General features: G+C 34.8%; 1 protein-coding gene across 4 annotated transcripts in view; it reads left to right on the top strand.

The window, feature by feature from the left end:
- The window catches only part of RELN (reelin), a 504226-nt gene that overhangs the window by 304754 nt on the left and 180560 nt on the right, over nt 1-18912 (top strand). For all 4 annotated transcript variants that reach the window (XM_074340625.2, XM_074340624.2, XM_074340623.2 and 1 more), the window contains exon 12: nt 11717-11868. In XM_074340625.2, coding sequence (XP_074196726.2) covers nt 11717-11868 — 152 coding nt within the window. The remainder of the gene's footprint in view (nt 1-11716; nt 11869-18912) is intronic.

Below are 18912 nucleotides of genomic sequence, written 5' to 3'. Positions count from 1 at the left end.
GGATAATGAGAGGACCTAGCATTTTCTGCCTTTGGGGTGATGATAAAAATGCTGGTTTAGTCCGTAGTGGGGTGTGTGTGTGTGTCTGTGTGCCCTCCCCACACTCACCCAGTCCCAAATGCTGCTGTATTGGTCTAGAAAAGAATGCTGTTATAATCATTTTTAATCATAGCTTCTGGGGAAAAAGAATCTTGTCACAGAATCAATGTGAAACACTTTTACCTAAGAGATGACAGAAAAACAGATTAGGAATCTGATAGTGAAATTCTTGATATGTTTTGTTTTCTCAGCCAGGTTTACAGAATATTTTTCTCATTCTTCTCCTCAGCCATCACCACCCACACAGACAATTTATCATTATAAGCTCATCTGCTAAAATAGGTGGAAAACATAGGTGGTGTTCAAGAGTGGCCAATGGAGTTGATTGACTTCGGTAGATTTGAGGTCACTTTTTAAAAACAATTTAAAAATTAAATTATTAATATGGATCTATTTTATCTCTTTTAACTATGTTTTTTCCTCTCATAAGAATTATGAGAGAAAAAAAGAATATGCAGTCCTCTCTAATAATATTTTCAAAACATTTCATATGAATAGTGAGAAAGAAAAGAAAGCCACTAAGTCATTATGACATTTTTGGAAGCCACTTTCCCAAACATCCCTATTTTCTTACCAATGAGTCAAAGATCAAACATCTCAGATCCCAAGGATGCAAGAGCTGTTGCCTTTCACATCACAGCGCTGTCCCACATCCAGCACTGATAGGTTTCACTTTTTAAAGTGGGATTTTAAAGGTTCTTTTTTATAAAAAAGACAAATCTGTTACTTCAGCAAGACAGAAACTTTAATAGATACACTGCTAATTTATGAGTCTTTCGGAACTTTGGCTTAACCTTACAAACACATCATTTAATTATCAGCTACCATATCTTACCCAGCTGAGGCCGTCTTTAGGTGGGAAGAGGCTTTGGAGAAAAGCATATTATAAGATGGAATTGATATACTTGTCTTTCATCCTAAATGCAAACATTGCATGTTTTTACTATTCACATACTTTTTAAAAATACCTTTTTTTTATTGCTGTCACCAGAGTATTCATGTTAACAAGAAACGCCACAGATGCAATGAATATTAGAATAATTGAAGACAGCATGTTCCAGTCTTCCCCACCAGCCCCAAATCCTTGGGAATTACAGAAAATGAGCAAATGAATCTATAATAATACTATAAAACAAGAAAGCGTGCTCTAGGTAGATGAGGAATTAGGGAGGATTACACAAGAAAGAAGGAATTACACAATTACAAAATTACACAAAAAAGGAAGAAGGAATGTGATGGAAGGAGGTTACTATAGCCCAACACCGGGATGAGTGACACCACCAGAAGTGTCCCAGCACTGCTCCAGGTCACAGGTTCTGGATGCAGGAACAGGACAGAGCTCTTAGGTACTGCCTGCCATAGGTACTGCCAGTAGATGAGCCCTCACTACACACACTTCCAAGCAGAGGTCTCCCCCCAGGACCAAGCAGTGAATGTGGACACTTGGAATGGAGAAGCAGGTGGTGCCAGGTGATGGGAAATGTCTCCTGGTTTGAAGGGAATGAAGAGCCTCCACATGCTCCCATCCAAGGGCACATCTGCCCCCTGTTGGTGGGTATGTCTGCACCAAAACTAGGAGAGACTAATAGAAACAAATTTAAGCAAAAGATCTTGAATCATCAAATGTCAGTAATACCAATTCCATTAAAAAAAAATAAAAAAAAAATAAAAATCATTGAACTAAAGAACTACAAACTGAGAAAATGGAAGTAGCAGAACAAGCAAATGGAGATTTTATGAGAAGTATAATTAATGTCCTCAGAGAGATAAGAGAATACTGCATTTGTGAAATTTAAACAGATTTTATAAGCAAAAAAAATGAGCCATGAGAACTGAAAATATATGATTGTTAAAGCAAACTTAATGAATTTTTCCCCCCTGAATATTAGAATAGGCATAGATGCAGAACACATTAGTGAGCTAGAAATTTGAGTATGGAAATCTTTACAAAATTAACATCATTAGATGTAAGAAATAAGATGTAAAGTGGGGGGAGGGGCAGAATTGGCCCTTCTAACATTAAAAATAATAGGAATTCCAGAAGAAGAGGTCAGAGGGAATATACGGAATGAAATATTGAAAGAAATTATTGAAGAAAAGGGCCTGAGATTTAAGAAAGAAAGAAAAAAAAAAAGACATAGTTTCCTCTGAATCAAAATATTTGGCAAGATGAATGGAAGAAAAATACCAGTCCTCAACCATCAAGGGTAAACTTCAGAACACTGATAAAAGAGGAAATCCTAAAAGTTTCTAGTTGAGATTCATTATACTTTCCTTGGTAGCCCTAAGCATCGGGTTTTGTTTTGTTTTGGTTTTTTTTTAAAAAAAACAGTTATTTTATTTTTGAGAGAAAATTATTTGCAACGTAAAATAATTCCAGAAAAATACCATTCAAATAATAAGGAAAATAACAACCTTTTCAGATATACAAGTTTCAGAACATTTACCCTCTGAAAGAATAACTAGATGTATGATTGTAAATTAACCCAAGAGGAAGAGAGTTTCAAAAAAGACTAGTGAGCAAATAAAAGAAGTAAAGCTTATAGTTCAGTCTAAATAAGTACTTATTATTGAAAAATTTATAAAACTTTGGAATAAACATGAGAGGTACAATGGGAGGTTGACAAAAAAGAGAAAGAATAAGGATTAAAATACTGACAAAGTTCTTTACCTACTTGGAGTGAGGATATCTTGCTTAAACTCTTAATGTTAATAGAAAACTATGAAGGTATATATGTGTGTCAGAAAAAAATAAATAAGCCAAATATAGGATATGTAACTTCTAAAGCATTAAGTTAGCATAGAACAAAGAGGACTTAGTCCAGCAAATTTCAGGAAAGTGAAAAAAAGTAAATAAAAAACAGGGTAAAGAGAAAACAAGTTGCCATGAACAAATCTAAACATATCAGTAACACAATTTCAGTGAGTTATATTAATTTATTAAATGAGATTCTCACAGTTTTTAAAAATAAGCTATATATTTTCTATTTATGAGAGATCCAAACTAAAATAACACAAGAAGTTGAAACTAATATACTAATATATTAAGCACGTGAAACAAAAGAAGCAAGGAGGCATATTAATATCAGATATTCAAATCAGATGAAATAAAATGTAAGTTTAAGCATTAACAGGGCTGAAAAAGGGTTTTTTGTTATGACTTCAGTGTGCTCCAGCCACCTTCCAACTGCCAGTATCGCCACTCATTTCTTTGCCCAAGGCCTCTTTCTTTTTGTTATTCTCATTTCCCCGCCCCTTCTTTGGCAGCCATCAACTTGTTCTCTGTATCTATGGATCTGTTTCTGTTTTGTTTATTCATTTATTTTGTGGGGTTTTTTTTGGTTGTTTTTGTTTTTTTATATTCTATATATAAGTGAGATCATACCGTATTTGTCTTTCTCTGCCTGACTTACTTCACTCAGCATAACACCCTCTAGGTCCCTCCTTGTTGCAAATGGCAAGATTTCATTCTTTTTTATTGCGGAATAATATTCCATAGTGTGTGTGTGTGTGTGTGTGTGTGTGTGTGTGTGTGTGTGTGACTTCTTCTTTATCCATTCATCTCTTGATGGACATCTAGGTTGCTTCCATATGTTGGCTATTACTAGTAATAATGCAATGAATATAGGGATGCATACTTTGAATTAGTGTTTTTGTTTTCTTCAGATAAATAGCCAAAATTGCTGGGTCATATGGTAATTCTATTTTTAATTTTTTGAGGAATTTCCATACTGTTTTTCATAGTTGCTGCACTAATTTACAATCCCACCAACAGTGCACAAGGGTTCCCTTTTCTCCACATCCTCTCCAATACTTGTCGTTTGTTGATTTATTTATAATGGCCATTCTGGCAGGTGTGAGGTGATACCTCATTGTGGTTTTGATTTGCATTTCCTGATGATTAGTGATGTTGAAAATCTTTTCATATGTCTATTGGCCATCTGTATGTCCTCTTTGGAGAAATGTCTATTCAGGTCCTCTTCCCATTTTTTAATTGGATTGTTTGGTTTTTTGGTATTAAGTTGTATGAGTTCCTTATATACTTTGGATATTAACCTCTTATCAGATGTATCATTGGCGAATATATTCTCCCATTCAGTAGGTTGTCTTTTCGTTTTGTCGATGGTTTCATTTGCTGTGCAGAAACTTTAGTTTGATATAGTACCATTAATTTGCTTTTGTTTCACTTGCTCGAGGAGACATATCCAAAAAGATAAGAGCAATGTCATTGAGTTTACAACGTATGTTTTTTTCCTAGGAGTTTTATGGTTTCAGGTCTAACATTTAACTCTTTAATTCATTTTGAGTTTATTTCTATACATGGTGTAAGAAAGTGGTCCAATTTTTTTTGCATCTATCTGTCCAGTTTTGCCAGCACCGCTTATTAAATAAACTGTCTTTATCCCATAAAAAGGAATATTTCATGCAACAGTATATGTACAGCACTTTGCACAATGCATAGCACATAATAAATAATCAAAAAACTTAAAAATTGGTTGTTATTTCAGCTATAATTACTGTCAGTAATGAGATATGACCAAAGTGGTGCTCAAAGAAAATTATGCTCTTATTAATTAATGAGGTATAAAAGAAAACAAACAAAATTAAATAGGCCAATGAAACCCCTAAATAAACCAATGAAATATGTCATTAAGAAAAAAGACAATGTTAGTCAAATGATAATTGGATATCTTTTAAAACCATGCAAGTGCTGGGCCGGCCCGGTGGCTCAGGCGGTTAGAGCTCCATGCTCCTAACTCCAAAGGCTGCCGGTTCGATTCCCACATGGGCTAGTGGGCTCTCAACCACAAGGTTGCCAGTTCAACTCCTCGAGTCCCACAAGGGATGGTGGGCTCTGCCCCCTGCAACTAAGATTGAACACGGCACCTTGAGCTGAGCTGCCGCTGAGCTCCCGGATGGCTCAGTTGGTTGGAGCGCGTCCTCTCAACCACAAAGGTTGCCAGTTCGACTCCCATAAGGGATGGTGGGCTGTGCCCCCTGCAACTAGAAAACGGCAACTGGACCTGGAGCTGAGCTGCACCCTCCACAACTAAGACTGAAAAGACAACAACTTGAAGCTGAACTGCACACTCCACAACTAAGATTGGAAGGACAACAACTTGACTTGGAAAAAAGTCCTGGAAGTACACACTGTTCCCCAATAAAGTCCTGTTCCCCTTCCCCAATAAAATCTAAAAAAAAAAAACCATGCAAGTGCTAAAATGGATCAGAGTAAACTTGCTGCAAGCTGTTATAAGACACTGATTACTTCTTAGTTGTTCTGCTTTGTTTTTGACCTAGGTTCTAGCATTGCTTTCTATTTATTTTTATCTTCGAAAAATATGGACAGTAATATTTCAAATAAAGAAAATAAGCTCCACATGCAAAAGTTGTTCTGGAACTCATTCATAGAAGTTCTAAACCCTCCTGTAATTTGCAGCTCATTTACCGGCCATTTTGGCTCTTGACACTGCCATTCTTGAATTGGTTAATAGCCCCTTCCCGCTCTGCAAACCAGCTGTCCATATGAGCATCCAGAATACAGCAACTGGCTCCCTATCCAAGAGAGGACCCACTTTACTAAAGTCACAGGAAAAAAGAGAATGAAATCTGAATTCTGAAATGATTTAATTCCCAACAGCCTGGCACAACACTGGCCAGTGATAGGACTTTTCTGTGGAAGGAATCAGAGTAGGGTGCTGGCACCAAAATGTTCAGATGCCCACTTCTTCATCATGTCTTTGATTTCCATATTCCTTCCTTGGTAGATCACATGATCCACACTGACCACAAGACAGTCCTGAATATCCAGGAGTTTATAGGAAGGAAGAGCAGAACTTGCATAGCTTGGGGTTATCTGTACTCTAGAACACATCCAGGAACATTAGGGAATTGAACATTTAATTCCTCAGGGACATTAAGTGGGCTAGGTAATAAAAGTATCTGCTACTGTATTTTGACATCCAACAATAGAATAATGATTAAATACAGCTTGGCATGTACATAAAAAAATATTATATGGCCTGTATATAGAGTTAATAAGAAAGTGGAAAACGTGTACATTGTTAATGTAAGTGAAAAGGGGCAGAATACAAAAACATGTATACAATATTATCACAACTATCTGGAAATATACATTTAAAAATATTTGAAGTAAATACACTAAAATATTATGATTGTGCTTGTCTCTGGAGTAGTGTGGTTATGGGTGATTTTTTATTCTTCTATTTGTGTTTTCCAGTTTTTCAATAATGAGAATATTGCTATCATAATTGAAAAAGAAAATTGAATTTCTTCCTTTAAACTTCAAAAAAAAATATTTCCAACTGTACGTCTTAGAATAACTCATGCAAGTGTCCTTTTCGAAGCCATAACCATCACTTTGTGAAGAGTCTTCCCCTAATTAAAAAATAAAAACAAAAAGCATCTACTAGCAAATACTTCCTGTATATGACAGAATACCCAGAATTCCCACACATCAACAAGACACGGAAAATATGCCAGAGAGCAAATAGGACTTACCCTGGGATCAAATATCCTTTGCTATCTTTGGCCTTGCTGACTTTTTCAAATGGTCAGAGAGAATAGTCTCTTAGATGCTAACTTATTTGTAATTCTGTCCAACTTCTAGTCCTAACAGTCCGGTTATACTACCATCCACACCCTATTAACTGCATTATAAATTTGCTCTAAAGAAGCTCTTTCAAGAAATACGTTTAAAAACAGCTTATCTAAGATTGCAGAAAAAAAATTGAGCACAGGTCAAATGGTTTCCACAAATGGTCAGCCATAACTTAGGGTCGGAGAGGTGATTTATTATAGAGAGCTCGAAATGCATGCAAAGTGTTATTTAAATATTTTAAAGACATTGCTTGCAAAATGGGACACACCTACAACTGATTCAAAAATTTCTATCTTAAAATTTAATGCTATCTAGTGGAGTAAAATTAAGAATAAAAGTAATATAAAATCAAATAAAACGATTTTGTATTGGATTCCTTGTACCAGGGAGATGGTACCAACAAATCTTCCATATAAACATTGAAAGTTGAAACTGCATATAGACCAACAAGAACAATTTCTGTTATAGCCTCTTCAATGTGAATTGATGTTTTATTAAAGATAGGCTTTAAAATGATTTAGAACTCTTCAGAACAGTTTTGAGCATCTTCTTGTTATTTTCTACAAATTATTCCCTCTGTCCTACCCAGAAGAATTATGTTACCTCTGATTAGAAGACTTTTCACGAATGCTTACAAAGTTAAAGAGGGATTTTATTTAAGCTTATAATTCAGGATAAGTGAATTGAAGATATATTGCCAGTCTAAGTTTACATTATATTAAATGGGTCTTTTTTGTTGTTTTTTTACAAGCATGTTTATTTCTATTAAAGCAAAACATACTTGACCATTTAGATAACATAAATAATAAATTTAGGGGCCCAGACAGATTATAGCCAAAATCTTAAATGTTACAAAAGCCCTACAAGGTAGATTAAATGTAGTCTTTCTTTCAGTTAAGCATCCCCTTACTTAAAGATATTTAAGCAAGAACACTGCATACCATATTGCACCTTTGTCCAAGATTGTTTCTCTGCTAATTCTAGTATGAAATAATAAAAATATTATAATCTAGAAATTCATTTTAATTTCTACTTTGACTTATTTTAAAACAAAAATAGCACTACATTTTATTTACAGGGGGCAGAAAAGGAAACTAACATTCATTGAGACTGTAGTGTCCCAGGCAGTACATTATTTTCTCAAACATTCTCTAGCATAGGTTATATTTCTTTCTTATTGGTGAGAAAGCTGAATATTTTCTACCATTCTAAAGCCAATATTTTTTATTAATATTAATCCAACAAGAATATAAATAAACAACGTGTGTGATAAAAACCTTAAACAAAATTGAATTTGAATGAAATGCAGTAGAACCAATTGAAGAAAATAATTTTTGAAATGCAGTACATGCAGGAAAGCCTTCAAACAGAGCTCATCTTTTTCCTTCACCTAAGCTGTCATGCTAGAAGAAAACCTATAAATGCGATGGAGATGGAGAAGCCTTCAGTCAAAGAGTACACCTTGCTAGACATCACAGGACTCATTCTGGAGATAAACCTCATGAATATAAATTAATGTGGAAGGATCTTTACCTATGGCACATCCCTTATTAAATATCAGAAAATTCATCCAAATAGAGACGTTATGGATATAACAAACTTATTCACCCTCAGAGAATTCATAGTAGATTAAAAACCGATGAATTTGGCAATTATGGGATCTTCTAGCTAGGCTTTATTCTATATCTTAGTTCAAACCTAAAGTTGCCAACTTGGTTTAATATATTCTGGAAAATGTAATAAAACAGTTTTTTATAGATAATGTGAAGTGTTCCACTACCTTTAGACTCTTTTATGCCAATAATAATAGGAAAATATCTGATTAAAAAATAAGACCTATATTGCCTGTGTTCGTATTCTTAGTATTTTCCTCAACCTATAATGAGAATGTTTAAGTTTTCATTCTGAATTATAGTGCATATAAGTTAAATGTCTTTCCTTATGGTTTATCTGAATATTATTTGCTTATTGCAGAGCAAACATTTAAAATCAAAATCAAAATTTCCCCATGCTAATCTCCTTTCTCACTGTTAAAATATTGGCATACACACTGGCATATATTCATTCAGACTTTTCTATGACGATACCAAAAAGAAAAAAGAAAAACCCACCAGAATTTCATTTTACACACTACACTGCAACTTCATTTTTTCAAACTTTAAGAACATGTTATGAATGTCTGTTTTTCAAACTTTAAGAACACTAGAATGTCTGTTCTAGTCAGTAAATGTAGGTCGTTATTTCGAAAAGGCAGTTTATTGAAACTGGTACTAGTTTATCTAACTTAACCCTTAGTGATAGACAAAGACTTTTGTAATAAATTTTTTACGTATACTTGTTAAAGTATTTCTAAAAGAAAAGAAAAATAGAGACTCAGACATGTATATGTACATATACATATATATGTGTGTGTGTGTATGTATGTAATTTTCATTTTGATAGTTACTGCCCAATTTTCCTTCAAAGAATATATAATGTTCTGTTTTTCAAGCTCCTGAAAGAAATTTTTGTTAAATTTCAGCTTTATTGAGATGTGATTCATAATTGAGATATAATTGATTGAGACATTTAAAATTGTAAGCTTTTTAAAGTGTGCATCGTGGTGATTTGACACATATACATTGTGAAAGGCTTTTATCCATCTAGTAATTGACACATCCATCACCTCACATATTTATTTTTTAAATAAGAACATTTAAGCTCTATTCTCCATCTCATTCTTAAAAGTATCAAAGTTTGAGCTGATTAAAACGTAATTAATTTTATTCTCAAACCATTCCAACACAGCTAATAGGGAGAACCATCAGCTTTCCAGTTAAGAAACTCCTTTAAATTATTTTTGCTTACAAAAATATTTCTTTTTATTGGCACAAAAAGTAGAAAGTTGTATTTTAAATATATAAATTTAATATTATTGTGATCTTGCCCCTTCTGAGCAAAAAAGTTGTCTTGGGGCATTTTATTGATTATTAAACTTTTTTCTGTGTTCCAACTTCATCCTACTCCATAATAAATAATAGATACCACTTATTTATAATAAATAATATGGGCTTTTTTTTTTTTTAGAATTAGTCATCAAAGAATCAATATAAATTGCTATGTTGTAGAGAGCTCTACCCCCAGGCAGACATCTCTTCAAATTCAGTTCACATAGAACCACATTTCCATGGGGAAAACATAATTTAAATCATAGAGAACTAACACTCCTATTTCAAGGAAATAGCAATGCTAACATTATAGAGCTCCTCAAATACCACTGCTTGCCTCCAAGATTTGGTTATGTTATCATTTTGTTTCATGTTTTATAATTGTTATATTAGGAGAGAGTTGGGGACCACATCATTTTTGTAACTGGCAATGACTGCAGTTTTGCGGCCTTGGAGATCAGAACTTTGATGCTCAGGGAGTGAAAGGTCCTCCCTAAACCCCCAGCCGCTGATGGAGCTCTGCAATCCCCTCTAGGGTACTTTCCCTTCAGCTAAGCTCAGCCAGTGTTTATATAGATTCATGAAAGAATGAGTTTGTGTTACAATAGGCTCCTACTGAATTTTTAATAAATTCAAGATAATTTATTCATAGTAGTGAGACTTACAAAATGATTTTTCAGACCTCTCTCAGCTTCTTTCTCTTCATAGTGGACTAAATTTTCCATTTCAGTTGATTGTAAATATTTGGGTTTCTAAAGAAAATACTTTTACTTTTGTTATCTTCCAACAGGTAGAGTAGGAAAAATTAGAATATGTTGGACTTTAAAGATTGAAAAGAAATACAAAGTCTGAATTTTATCTCACACAACTCTGTAGTAGAGGTCGTGAAAATAATTTATTTAGATTAATCTAGAACCACTTGTTTATAACTAATAATTAAGACAAAAAGACTGCTAATCTCATTGCTCACTTGAATAGAAGGTTCTTTTAGTCCGTGACAATTCCATCTTTTTAAATTTAATTTTTAATTTTAAAATGCTCTAAGGTAGATAGATAACTAAAAGGGGTCATCATATGCATCATTTATAACCTTAACTTGTTTTGTGGATCAGTAGGCTGAGTGGTTTAATTTGGATAAATGGAGCAAATAAAAGATCGATGAACCAGTGTGAAATTTTCTTGTATGAATCAAGAGAGGTTCCTGGTTAATTTACAGTGGTCCGATACTATTAAGAGCTGCTTCAAAAGGTATTTATTGTGGTGTTGAATGATTGATATAATCTATTAAAATACAAAACAATAGGCACTTCCTGAACATTTTGGTCACAAATCTATTATAAACTGGAATAGTTCAATATAATCATCCTGACACAGTTCCCTCTTTAAAAATGTAACTACTAAAATAACAACAAACTAAGAATCAGAAGATCTCACTTTATAGCCAAACAGCCAATTAGCCTTAGGCAAGCTGTTTACTCTGTGTGTCCAAGTTTTCTCCATCTGTAGGCAAGCTAGTTGTGTGACTAGCAATGACCAAATTAGGCATGACCAGAAATAAATACTAAGGAGAAACAAGAGTTTTTAAATAGTAAATGTTTTTATCCTCTCCTACATATCCAAATACCTATTTCACAAGTTTAAATCCCATCTCCTTTTTGAAAATTTTCTAGACTCTTGCCAGCTCTTATGGCTTTTTATTCTATAATTATTTTTTAATGTGTAAAACACCATATGAGTACTTACGATATTGTGATACTGTTTTTTTAGTTCCCTGTTTTCTCAAATTTGATTTCCCACCTCAACTATAAATGCTTTGACAATAAAGGCTATCATGTAGTAAACACTCTAGACATAGTATTGATTAAATTTATCCTTCTGTGGAAAAAAACATATTTGTGACTGAAGCATGTTTAAGTTTGCTCATTACCTAAAATCTGTAGTACTACATTTTTATTTCAGAATTATTCAATATTAAGTAAGTGTTCCTCATTAAAAATCAAATGTTATACTCTATCAAGCTTTGACTTAATATTCTAACTCTTAACGATTCTCATTTTGTTTTTTTGAGGTGGGACATCTTGGGAGCCATCATTGGTACGGAATGTGGAACAGTAGAATCAGGTTTATCAGTGGTCTTCGTCAAAGATGGAGAGAGGAAATTATGCACTCCATACATGGACATGACTGGTTATGGGAACCTGAGGTTTTACTTTGTTATGGGTAGGTACAGTTTGAACAAATGTTGTTGACCCAGGGCAGATTCTAGGCCAGCACCTATTCCTGAGGAAATGAGATTGTCATATATAGTATAAAATGAAAATTAATGAAATATGAGTTCTGTTGGTTGAGCAAAAGCCTGTGGTGCTCACACCAGCTTCAGACCAGCCCTGCTGGCACCATTATCCTGTAAGAGCGCTAGTCCTGGCATGCCATGTCTAGGCCTGAAGACAAAATGCCATAATACTTTCCTCTCAACTTTCCCTCAATGGTCATAGCTGAAAATACAATGGGAGAGAAGCTAAGAACAAAGCAACTCCCTTCCAAAGCCTCTAACTTTCAAAAGCATAATCACCCAGGTGAGTCATTTGTTTTCATGGATATCTCATCATTGCATAACTCTTTTGTTACAGGAAGCTAAGAAAGAAACAGGTTTATAATATTTTATAGTACTTTAATAATATTATCTATTCTCTAATAGGTTGGAAAACACGTAAAGAAAAAATGTATTCATAAGATGTGTTTTTATCAAATTATTGTAGAGCAAATAAGCAGTTTGGAAAGTTTGGAAAAATACCTCGGAGGATTTAAGGGGTTGAAATTAGTGACCTCTCAAATTTATCATTTTAGTCAACAAGAACTATAGTTCTTTCTCTGGATGTCATTCCAGAAATGTGAGTGGCTGTCACATGCCTTCTTTGCTGAGTGACTGGAAAAGCACAGGCAACACCTGGAAGTTAAACAGGAAATAAACATTGTCAACCTTTGATCTCGCTAAAAAGACTTCAATTCATCAGGACAAACAGGCGTCCTGAGCATAGGCATCAGCACTGGCTATTTCTTTTTCTCACTTTCCTCACTTCCTACAGTGCAGAGTGGATGGTAAACCTTAGATTGTATTATGCTCTCCAACACTTTGCGTATGCAGTACCACCTCATTTCCAATATGACCTGTTTTACAACAAAGAAGTTATATAAAATATAATAATGTAATCTTCCTACCATAAGGATATCTTCACCTTGACTGAAATTATTTGCATATTTAAAGACAGATGATTGAGTAAAGAAGATGTGGTATATATACACAGTAAAATACTACTCTGCCATAAGAAAAGAGGAAATAGTGCCATTTGTGACAAAATGGATGATCTTGAGATTATTTTATTATATAATACTAAGCAAAATAAGTCACACAGAAAAAGTCAAGAACCATATGATTTCACTGATATGTGGGATATAAAACTGTAAGCCACAAAGGAACAAGACAAACAAATAAACAAAACTCATAGAGACAGACAATAGTGTAGTGGTTACCAGAGAATAAGGGGGTGGGGGGTGGTAGATGAGGGTAAATGTGGTCAAATACATGGTGATGGAAGGAGAACTGACTCTGGGTGTTGAACACACAATGTGATATACAGATGATATATTACAGAATTGTACACTTGAAACCTATGTCATTTTACTAACCATTGTCACCCCAATAAATTTTAATTAGAAAATAAATAAATAAATAAATACCCAGAGTTCATTTCTTTTAATTTTTTTTATTTAAAAAATTTTTTTAGCTAATCTCATAATTAATGGTGAAAAACTGAAGCCCTTTGCTCTACGTTCAGGAACACGACAGGGATGTCCCCTATCACCTCTGCTTTTCAACATAGTGTTGGAAGTCCTTGCCAGAGCAATCAGGCAAGAGAAAGAAATAAAAGGCATCCAAATTGGGAATGAAGAAGTCAAATTATCACTCTTTGCAGATGACATGATACTATATAGAGAAAACCCTAAAGACTTCACCAAAAAGCTATTAGAAACAATCAACTAATACAGTAAAGTTGCTGGCTACAAAATCAACGTACAAAAGTCCATTGCATTCCTATATACTAACAATGAAATCACAGAAAAAGAAATACAAAAAACAATTCCTTTTGCAATTGCAGCAAAAAAAATAAAATACCTAGGAATAAACTTAACCAAGGATGTAAAGGACCTATATGCTGAAAACTATAAGACATTTTTGAAAGAAATTGAAGAAGACACAAAGAAATGGAAAGACATTCCGTGCTCATGGATTGGAAGAATCAACATAGTTAAAATGGCCATATTACCCAAAGCAATATACAGATTTAATACAATCCCCATCAAAATCCCAATGGCATTTTTTAAAGAAATAGAACAAAAAATCATCAGATTTGTTTGGAACCACAAAAGACCCCGAATAGCCAACGCAATCCTAAGAAAAAAGAACAATACTAGAGGTATCACACTCCCTGACTTTAGTTTGTACTACAGGGCTACAATAATCAAAACAGCATGGTATTGGCAGGAAAACAGACACGTAGACCAATGGAATAGAATTGAAAACCCAGAAATAAAACCACATAAATGTGGACAGATAATTTTTGACAAAGAAGCTAAAAACATACAATGGAGCAAAGACAGCCTCTTCAATAAATAGTGCTGGGAGAATTGGATAGCCACGTGCAAAAGAATGAAACTGTACTGCTATCTGTCACCATGTACCAAAATTAATTCAAAATGGATCAAAGACTTAAGCATAAGACCTGACACAATAAACTGCATAGAAGAAAACATAGGTACTAAACTTATGGACCGTGGGTTCAAAGAGCATTTTATGAATTTGACTCCAAAGGCAATGTAAGTAAAAGCTAAAATAAATGAATGGGACTATATGAAACTTAAAAGCTTCTGCACAGCAAAAGAAACCATCGACAAAATAAAGAGGCCACCAACTGAATGGGAGAAGATTTTTGCAAACAGTGCCTCCGATAAGGGGCTAATATCCAAAATATACAAGGAACTCATGAAACTCAACAACAAAAAAACAGACAACCCGATTGAAAAATGAGCAGAGGACCTGAAGAGACATTTCTCCAAAGAGAACATACAAATGGCAAATAGATATATGAAAAAAATGCTCAACATCACTAATCATCAGAGAAATGCAAATCAAAACCACAATGAGATATCACCTCACCCCAGTCAGAATAGCTATCATCAACAAGACAAATAGTAACAAGTGTTGGAGAGGCTGTGGAGAAAAAGGAACCCTCATACACGGTTGATGGGAATGCAGACTGGTGCAGCCGCAATGGAAGGCAGTGTGGACGTTCCTCAAAAAATTACGAATAGAATTACCATATGACCCAGCAATCCCTCTCCTAGGTATCTATGCAAGAAATGTGAAAACATTTATACATAAAGACACGTGTGCTCCAATGTTCATTGCAGCTCTGTTTACGGTAGCCAAAACATGGCAACAACCAAAATGTCCTTTGATATATGAATGGATAAAGAAGTTGTGGTATATATACACAATGGAATACTATTCGGCGGTAAGAAAAGATGATATAGGAACATTTGTGACAACATGGATGGATCTTGAGAGTATGATGCTAAGCGAAATAAGTCAGACAGAAAGAGCAGAGAACCGTATGATTTCACTGATATGTGGTATATAAACCAAAAACAACAAAAGAACAAGACAAACAAATGAGAAACAAAAACTCATAGACACAGACAATAGTTTAGTGGTTACCAGAGGGTAAGGGGGGTGGGGGATGGGAGATGAGAGTAAGGGGGATCAAATATGTGGTGATGGAAGGAGAACTGACTCTGGGTGGCGAACACACAATGGGATTTATAGATGATGTAATACAGAATTGTACACCTGAAATCTATGTAGTTTTACTAACAATTGTCACCCCAATAAATTTTTTTTAATTTTTTTATTAAATTTATTGGGGTGACATTGGTTAATAAAATTATATAGGTTTCAAGTATATGATTCTAATACATCATTTGTATATTGCATTGTGTGTTCACCACCCAGTCAAATATTCTTCTGTCACCATATATTTGATCCCCTTTACCCTTTTCTACCTCCCCTGCTTTCTCTCTGGTAACCACTAAATTGTCTGTGTCTACGAGTTTTTTGTTTATTTGTTTGTCTTGTTTTTTGTTGCTTTCAATTTTATATCCCACAAATGCATGAAACCATATGGTTCTCAACTTTTTCTGTCTGACTTATTTCACTTAGCATGATAATCTCAAGATCTATCCATGTTGTTGCGAATGGCAATTATTTCATCTTTTCTTATGACTAAGTAATATTCCTGTGTGTGTGTGTGTGTGTGTGTGTGTGTGTGTGTGTGTGTGTGTGTGTATCTTCTTTATCCAATCATCTGTCAGAGGACGTTTCAGTTGTTTCCATGTCTTGGCCACCATGAATAATGCTGCAGTGAATATAGAGGTACATATATCTTTACAGATAACTGTTTTCAGAGTTTTGGGTTAGATACCCAGAAGAGGTATTGCTGAGTCGTCTGGTAACTCCATGACTTCAAATTATACTACAAAATGACAGTAATGAAAAACAGGGTGGCACTGACAGAAAAACAGACACACAGACCAATGGAACAGAATTGAGAACCCATAAGTAAACCCAGATATGTGGGCAAATAATTTTCGACAAAGGAGCCAAAAGCATACAATGGAGAAAACAAAGCCTCTTCAATAAATGGTGCTGGGAAAATTGGAAAGCCATGTGCAAAAGAATGAAGCTAGACTGCTGTCTGTCACCATACAGCAAAATTAATTCATAGTGGATCAAAGACCTTAATATAAGACCTGAAACAAGAAATTGCATAGAAGAAACCATAGGTACTAAAGTTATGGACCTTGGTCTTAGAGAGGATTTTATGAATTTGACCTCAAAGGCAAGCAAAAGTAAATGAATGGGATTATATCAAACTAAAAAGCTTATGCACATCAAAAGAAACTATCAACAAACAAAGAGGCCATCAACTGAATGGGAGAAGATATTTGCAAACAACACCTTTGATAAGGGACTAATACCCAAAATATATAAAGAACTCATATAACTTAACAAAAAACATACAATCCAATTAAAAAATGGGCAGAGGACCTGAACAGACATTTCTCCCTGGAAGACATACAATGGCCAACAGATATGACAACATGCGCAACTTCACTAGCTATTAAGGAAATGCAAATCAAAACCACAATGAGATGCCACCTCACACTTGTTAGAATGGGTATTATCAACAAGACCAGTAAGAACAAGTGTTGGAGAGGTTGTGGAGAGAAAGGAACCCTCATACATTGTTGGTGGGAATGTAAATTGGTATAGCCACTATGGAAAACACTATGGAGGTTCCTCAAAAAATTAAGAATAGAATTATCATTTCCTTTAAATAATTAGAATTCAAACTGGCTCTCAGTTCATTGAGTGATTCCTGGGAAACCTTAAGCCTCCCCCTCCCCCAAAAAATTGTAATAAACATTTAGTATGCTAATCTAAATATTTTTCATTTTTACCATTTTCACATAATGTGTTTGAATTCTTGATTTTTTTTTTTCATAGTGAATCATAGCAAATCAACTCAATTTAGTGCCTTTACATAAGGGAATGTCATTTTCATATAAGAGATTAAGTCATCTTTAATTATTTCTGGTGCACAGCAGATTATTAATGAATCAATTAAAATAATATTGACTATAAGGGAAACATTCATTTGAATGAGCCCAAAGTACATAATCCCAAATAAAAGCATCTCCATTCAATTTAAAAAATTAATGAATTCCTATCGAATTCTAAAGCACTGAGCTAGGGTATATGGAGAATACAAATGGGAAAACTAATGGTACCAAAATCACAGAGTTGCTTATCAATGACATGCAAAACCCTCAAAACAGTGCCTAAAAAATAATTATAACTCAACATATCTTTGTTTTTTTATTATAAAAATTTCCTAGACAGGATCCTTGCCCATAAGTACTATAAGGGAGAATGCAATGGCCTCTAATGGAATGAAATTACTATGAAAGTGTAGAGGAAGCTGTGGCTAATTGCTGTGGAAGGATTAGAGTAAAGCTCCATGGAGATAGTATTGGAACTTGGCCACAAAGGATGGACATGATTTAAATTTAAGGGGAGAAGTTCGAATCTAAGCCATCGTTTTGAGAAAAAGCACAAGTATAAAAATACATGACATGTTTGAAGCTGATTTTCCCGATATAGCTGAATGGAAAGATATAAAATGGAGCTAAGAAGGCGAAACGGAGCCAGAGTGGTGATTTTCTTTAATATCATACTAAGGAGTTCAGGTTCTCTCTCTCTAGGCAACTTGGGGCTATCAGGTGATTCCTGTCAGCTATGTAATGTGCTCTCAGCTGTGTTTTAGAAAGACGATTCTAGAAGGAGTGTGGAGTAAAAACTGAAATAATGAGAAATTAGAGGGCAGGAGACCGTAAGGGTAGGGTTCCCAGATTTAAGAGGAAATAACGAACAGCCTACTTAAATTTTAATTTCAAATAAACAACGAATAATTTTTTGTATAAATATTGTTTATGCAATGTATTTTATATGGCAATCCTAATTTAGGAGGCTACTGCACTAGTCCAAGTAACAAAGGAATTACGGCAGTGGTGGTGGTAATAATGTGAAGGAGGGGACAGGGAATAAATAACTGAAGAGAAGGAACCAGCTGAAGTGCATACCCGATTACTGTGGGGATTGTGAGGACAGTATGGAGAGGACACAGACTCTCTCCTGAATGACTGGAAGAATGGTACCATTTCCCAAATAGGAAATGTCGAAAACATAACTAAAGGACATGTGTGGAGGAGATTTTGATACGTTGAGGGTGAGGCTTCTGGAAGGCTTTATGAAGGTAGAAATGCTACTCAGCATCTGAATCAGATTCGAAAGTCAACAGCATACAGGTGATAATGAGCCCTGGAGTTGCTGTGTTCTCCCAAGCAAAAGGCAGTATAAGCAAACAAAATGAAAAATTCTTAGGGAGGACCCTCGTCTAGGTGTTAGGTGGAAAGAGAGGAGTAGACAAAGGATACTGAGAAAGGAAATGCAGGCGGAAGGTATCATGCTACACTAAAGGAGGAAGGCAAGAGAGTGGGACGACAGGGAGGTGATCAGCAGTGTAGGGATTCTGCAGAGAGAGAGATCACTCGGCATCGGGGCTGAGAGCCCACCAGTGATGCCGG

The sequence above is a fragment of the Rhinolophus sinicus genome, chromosome 4 (genome assembly GCF_057876585.1).
Source record: "Rhinolophus sinicus isolate RSI-liver-muscle chromosome 4, RSI-T2T, whole genome shotgun sequence".
In the NCBI taxonomy this organism is placed as follows: domain Eukaryota; kingdom Metazoa; phylum Chordata; class Mammalia; order Chiroptera; family Rhinolophidae; genus Rhinolophus; species Rhinolophus sinicus.
This window is presented reverse-complemented; position numbering and strand designations above follow the sequence as displayed.